Consider the following 6149-nt stretch of genomic DNA (forward strand, 5'->3'; position numbering starts at 1 on the left):
TATGGGGGTCAGGGTTAAAAACAAAATCACACTGATGATGTAGAGGTCTCCAAAAGTCATGAATAAAATATGATACCCTTGGTGTTTCAGTGTTAACTAGCTAGCTGCTTACCTGAATAAAAACTCTGCCTTTGAGACAATTTCGGAAGACTTATCTTTATTAAATAACAAGCTAGAGTTGAATATTCTGCTTCTGAAGAAATCCTGCCTTCGTAACTGCTTTAGCAACTAAACTCTGACCCAGTGTTCAGTGAACATTCAGTTAAAAACAAGACCTTTTATTCATTTTTGTTGTGAGATCACGAGTTGCTCATTAAAACCTTCTGAAACTGTATTTGGTGTGTCCTGCCTCTGACTCCTTTCCGTGAACTGTGACAGACATTAACTGTTCAGAGAAGTTGGACCATGTTATTTAAGAAGCTGAGCAACCCCAGTTGGTGTAATATCCCTGCATAGACCTTGATATTCCTCCCACCAATCCTTTGAATAGCCTTTTGTATGAACACGAGGGGAATTCCAGTAGAAAAATCACCTGATGTTGGATTTTCGTGACCGCTTCTCCTGGTCACGGTTGTGGGGAGCTGGAGCCTGTCCCAGCTGTCACAGGTCTACACACTGTGCACAATTATTAGACAAGTGAGTATTTTGCACATATCTTTTGACAATTTTTATGCATATTTTCATACTCTAAGCTGTATAAACATGAACACTTATTAGATTTAAGCACATCAGAAGATGTGTATTTGTGTAATGACGGAGAGTACTGCCTAAGGAGACCAACACCTCATATCAAGGGGTGCATAATTATTAAGCGGCTTCTTTTTCTCAGACAAAATGGACTTAAAAAAAAAAGAAAAGAGGAAGATCTAACTGACAGTAAAATGGCAAAAAATGTCAGAAGTCTTTCAGAAGGATGCAGCACTCCTGAAAGTGCAAAGATATTGGGGTGCGATGACAGAACCATCAAACATTTTGGTGCAAACAGTTAACAGAGTTGCAAGAAACACCCAAGTTTTGAGAACAATCAAACGTGAAGCTATCATATTCCAGAATTAGACCCTAGCTGGAGTGGTAGATTCAGTGCTCACAGATATGGCCAAGACAAGGAAGGCTAAAACACAATCACCACTGAACAAGACACATAAGTTGAAGCATCAAGACTGGGCCAGGAAATCAATAATAACAGATTTTTTTAAAGGTTTTATGGACTGCTGAGATGAGTGTGACTCTTGACAGACCAGACGAATGTGTGCATTGCTGGATTCGTAGTAATGGGCACAGAGCTCCACTTTGAATCAGATACCAGGTGTGGGCTGGTGTTAATAAACATGAGCTAGTTGAGCCTTTTAGGGGTTGAAGATGGACTCAAAAAACTCCCAAAGCTGCTGCCAGATTTTAGAGCACACATTCTGTAAAAAGCGATACAGGAAAACATCTGCAACTTTCAAGAAGACCATAATTTTGATTTAGCCCTTCCTCACCTGAGCTAAACCGTACTGAGAACTTGTGGGCCCTTCTTAAACAGGAGCTTTAGAGTAAAGGAACACAGCACACGGCTCTAAACGTGTCTGGGAGGCTGTTGCTGCTGTGGCACAAACAGGTTGATTTTCAATAGATCAACAAACTGATGGACTTTTTTCTAAATATCATTCTTCTTCTTCTTATTATTATTATTATTATTTTATTTTTTAGCTTTTTTTTTTTTTTGCATTTTTGGGTTTATTATAGCGAAGAAGACATATAGCAAAGGGCCACTGCTTTCTCACCATGTGGCATGTGGTCGCCTGCCCACCCACTGAGCTAAAACAGCCCCCACTGAAATCTTTTTTAATATCAGAAATGTTTATTTGTAAATTTAGAGTTTTTTGTTTTTATTATTCTCACTTCAACTAATGAAAATAAACAACTGAGATGGGGTATCCATGTTGGATTTTAATTAACATTTTGAATCCTGCTTGCCTAATAATTAGCTTGCCTAATAATTGTGCACACAGCCATTTACTCCCAGTTTGAAGTAGGTTATTTTAAACTTTTTCCTGAAAGTAACTTAAAGCAGATTTCTCTCTAGAGCTGATTTGCTTGTAACTCAGGTTCCTAAAGTGGGATGTTGCTGGTAGTTTAACACAATAAATGTTATGCTCATGATTATGGAAATATTTAAAATTAGGCTGGGTGTGCAACTATGTTCTGAAGGCTGCTCTGGTTGCAACAGGTGGGTTTATACATGTGGATCCATCCACCTGTGCAAAGGGCAGATGTACAGTAGTATTTAAAAGTAAAGAAAGCTTGTCTGGAAATATATTTAAAAAATCGTTACCATATGTGAAGGCTACTTGTGCATTTTTTTCTTACTCTGCACTTCATGGCAAACCCTCACACGCGGCCTCTGAATATGTAAAACTGGTCATTTAAAGTGCACCCTGTTGTTCCTAAGAGTGTGTCGTCATCGAGACGATCGTTGCGGAAGTGGCATGCGCTGTTTGCAGAGGATGAAACCTGCTTGGCGAGCACTCAGGGGTAAAAGAGCCGTCAGATGAGCAGGCTCTGTCACAGAAACACACAGGTGGATATGGATCATCTGGAAGCACGAAATCCGCTTTGAATCGCTTTGAGTTCATGTGAGACTCCTCTGTGCTCCCTTTAAAAGCGGGCTGACCAGGGAAGATCTTTTTTGGAGCAATGGGTGCACTACAGTCCTCACCCGGACGGCCAGAATATAGTGATCTGGCGGAAAAGACGGGCTGTGAGTAGTCATCACCGGGCTGTTGTTTGCATTACTTGAAAATGCTTCATTTTCAATCAGACGTGTAGAATCGGCCTGCGTAAAAAAATGCAAAACAAAAACAGGAACTCACTGCGGCGGAAATAACATTTTAATAAATTCTTACTTTAAGGCAGTCTTAAAGGGGAAATACGTCCATGTCAACGTAATGCTCAACATTTGGTGTTTCCATTCAGTTACCTGTTAGTCATCACTGTGTATAAGATAAACCAGTAGCTGTGGTGCATTACAGATGAATAATTTAAAGTGCAAGTGAATGGAAGTGGAACTTTACCCGGTTTGCAAAGAGAGGTGTTGTTAATAATAGATCGGACTCTATTGAAAGCTTTGACAGCAGCCATTTACAGTAAACACCCAAAAGCTGAAACTCCAGTTTTCTACTTTTCTAAATGACCTTATGGTTTCACCTGTAGTATGTTCTAAACAGGTGAGTGTGAGAGATGAGAGGCAAACCAAACTGTTTTACATGAAACGTGAATATCCAAATTAGCTGCCTTGAAAGCTGAAAGTGGACAGCTGAACTGGCATTTTAGTGGAACTTAATCTTGGTGTGCAATCTTTACAGGTAGTTTGTCCTAAAGTTTCCGTCTTATTTCTCAGTTTCATTTGAACAGATTGGAGTTCTGCATAAAAGATTTAAGCAGCTGAGTCACAATGAAGAGACTCTACGGTAAGCTGATATTTCATTTGTTCTTGAAACAAATATTCTTTGGAGTGGGAAACCTGCTCTACAGGATTCTACGATTGTGTCTCTTATGAATGAGCTACTCCTGAAAGTCTGTTTTAAACCCTCAGGAGAGATAATTTCAATGAAATCGACGACCTAGCATTCAATCCCATCCGCGCACAGATCATAGAGGCGTTTTTTGACAGAAGGTACAGTAATTATTCATTGCCTTTAATCATTTTACTTTTATTTTTCAAAATCATAAACAATTCTTACATTTAAGATGAAAAATGATGGAAGAAATTGTAGATTTAATGTATCAGTTGTTGTCAGTTCATTTGAAAGCATCTGATTTGCTGTTTTCTTCAGAAACTTCCATCAGAATGGCGAGGGAAAAGTTCAGGAGATTGGCTTTGAAGAGTTCGTGGTGGTCATGTCCCATTTTAGGCCGCCATCGGCGCACATGACAGAAGAGCAGCGTGGAAAGACCAGGAGAGAGAAACTGAGATGTACGTCTCAGTATAGATCGCATGAACTCGACTGCTTGACTTTTACCTGAAGATGACACAAAGTCAAACCTGCGTTTGTTTGTTTTTCTGCAGTTTTATTCAACATGCACGATACAGACAACGATGGGACAATAACTCTAGAGGAATACAGACATGTAAGCTCGGGGGAAGAAATGATCGCGCACAGTCACCTTAAGTTTATGATCATTCTCAACTGAGTTTTTAAGCTGTTTAAAAATACTGACTGTAAAAGTAACTTATCTTTGTGTTTTACATGTAACTCTAGTGCTGGGGTTATTAGCTCAATTTCCTCCAACGCAACTGATTGGCTGCCAGTAACAGACAGGATGATGCGATTACAGCATTACAGAAGTGATATCTTACTTCAGCTGTTGTTCACGTCTGTTCAGGTGGTGGAGGAGCTGTTATCTCGGAGTGGGACACTGGAGAAGGAAACAGCCAAATGCATTGCTGATGCAGCCATGTTGGAGGTGGCCAGTATTTCAGTGGGTCACATGGTATGTAAGCTAAAGCGTCTCAAGATAACATTAAGGTGTCTGGATAAAGTCAACAACTTCACTTTCTGGCACACAGGAGCCTGATGAATTCTATGAGGGCATCACATTTGAGCACTTCCTCAAGGTTTGTACACATAATGCACATTATTAAACAATATGCACTCGTTGGTCACTTTGTTAGTTACACTTTGCTAGTTTTCTGTTTGGTTTGCCTTAAGGATGGCCTTAACTCTTTGTGGCATAGATGCAATAAGGTGCTGGAAACATGTCTGAGACATGGAGGCCATCTGAGTACAGTGAACTTATTGTCACGTTCAGGAAACCAGTCTGAAAAGAACTGAAAGATGGGTACACCATGGTAGATATGGTCAGCAACAATACTCAGGGGCTCTGTGGTGCGACGAAGGGAACCAAAATGTGCCAAGAAAATACCCACAACAACATTGTTCCACCGTCAGAGGCTTGAACTGTCAGTACGAGGCAGTTCATGTTATTGATACCAAATATTGACCTCACCATCTATGTCATGGACAAAATCTAGGCTTAACAGACCGGGCGACGTTTTTCCAGTCCTCCTTTGTCTGGTTTTTGGTGAATCCTTGCAATCTGTAGACCATATCTACATGCCTAAAAGCACCGACGTGCTGCCATAGTTATTACGAGCATTTGATCAGGTGTGCCTTAAAAAAGTGGCTCATGAGTGTATGTGTACGCTTTAACTTTCTTTTAACTGATCGGTTTGTATTTAAATTGGAAACTGGTACTAAATAACTGAGGTTTGAATGTAAAACTGTGTTTTGCAGTTGCTGGACGGATTTGAAATTGAATCGAGAATGACCATTCGCTTTTTGAATATGGACACGACAACCTTGTGTAAGTGAGGTCGGTATGCTGAACCATGAGGTGCAAAATGACGTTTTCACTGTATTGTCTGTTTAAGTTTATTGCTCGCCTGAATATATGCCTTATTCATGTTTGAATAACTATGCAAATCCTAAGACTATATATATACATATGCTGGATATATTTGAAGTAATCTGACTGTTAGCAATACTTGAGATAATTACTACACACTTCTAGCAGTTGGACAAAGCAATATTAATCAAATATCCAGTGCTAGCTAACCAACAATATGACTCTATGCATGCAAGTATGGATGCTTGATAAACATCTAAAAATGTTATTGCCATAAATCAATAAGTCTCAGTAGTCAGGGATATAAAGATCTGTCTTTAAATGTATCTGGATATGTCTCTATTAAGACAAGAGCCTTTTATTAATGTCATAAACATGAACCCTCTTGGTGCATGCTCTTCACGTTGTATTTGCACAATAAATGACCCAATGAAACTGTCCTGACTTCAGTTCATGATGTGGATACTTGATAACAGGAAATGGGAGTGCTGTTCTGCATGAATAAATGCTTCACGGCAGAATCGGTTTAACATTTAAGAATAAAGTCATGATATGAATTTTATTTAAGTCAAACCCCTTTTCATGTCAGTTCTGCTTCGTCATGCAGAGGTCATTACTCCCTTTTATGGTAACTGGCTGTAGAGGGAAACAGTCTGGTTACATTAAATGTTGGAACTAAAGTGATCACAGGATTTCTCAGAAAAGTCAACGTACCCTGAGAATGGATGACTCATAGAAATGGTTTTCATTAATTGCTT

General features: G+C 39.5%; 1 protein-coding gene across 1 annotated transcript; it reads left to right on the forward strand.

Moving 5' to 3' along the window:
- The first annotated feature begins 2464 nt into the window (after positions 1-2464).
- On the forward strand, positions 2465-5830 carry tescb (tescalcin b). Its single transcript, XM_085165616.1, has 8 exons — positions 2465-2743; positions 3383-3452; positions 3578-3658; positions 3819-3958; positions 4052-4113; positions 4369-4476; positions 4553-4600; positions 5280-5830. Exons 1-8 carry the CDS (start codon positions 2680-2682, stop codon positions 5355-5357), a joined length of 651 nt encoding a protein of 216 aa, XP_085021742.1. The 5' UTR covers positions 2465-2679; the 3' UTR covers positions 5358-5830.
- Positions 5831-6149: the final 319 nt, after the last annotated feature.

Source organism: Neolamprologus multifasciatus, chromosome 7, assembly GCF_963576455.1.
Source record: "Neolamprologus multifasciatus chromosome 7, fNeoMul1.2, whole genome shotgun sequence".
Taxonomy (NCBI): Eukaryota; Metazoa; Chordata; class Actinopteri; order Cichliformes; family Cichlidae; genus Neolamprologus; species Neolamprologus multifasciatus.

What these genes read in the sequence shown, in the direction of transcription:
- tescb (XM_085165616.1), top strand. Translation starts at nt 2,680, where the DNA reads ATGGGTGCACTACAGTCCTCACCCGGACGGCCAGAATATAGTGATCTG. An exon ending in TCTGGCGGAAAAGACGGGCT is followed by an intron (nt 2,744 to 3,382) that starts GTGAGTAGTCAT and finishes CTTATTTCTCAG; the next exon opens with TTTCATTTGAACAGATTGGA. An exon ending in CACAATGAAGAGACTCTACG is followed by an intron (nt 3,453 to 3,577) that starts GTAAGCTGATAT and finishes TTAAACCCTCAG; the next exon opens with GAGAGATAATTTCAATGAAA.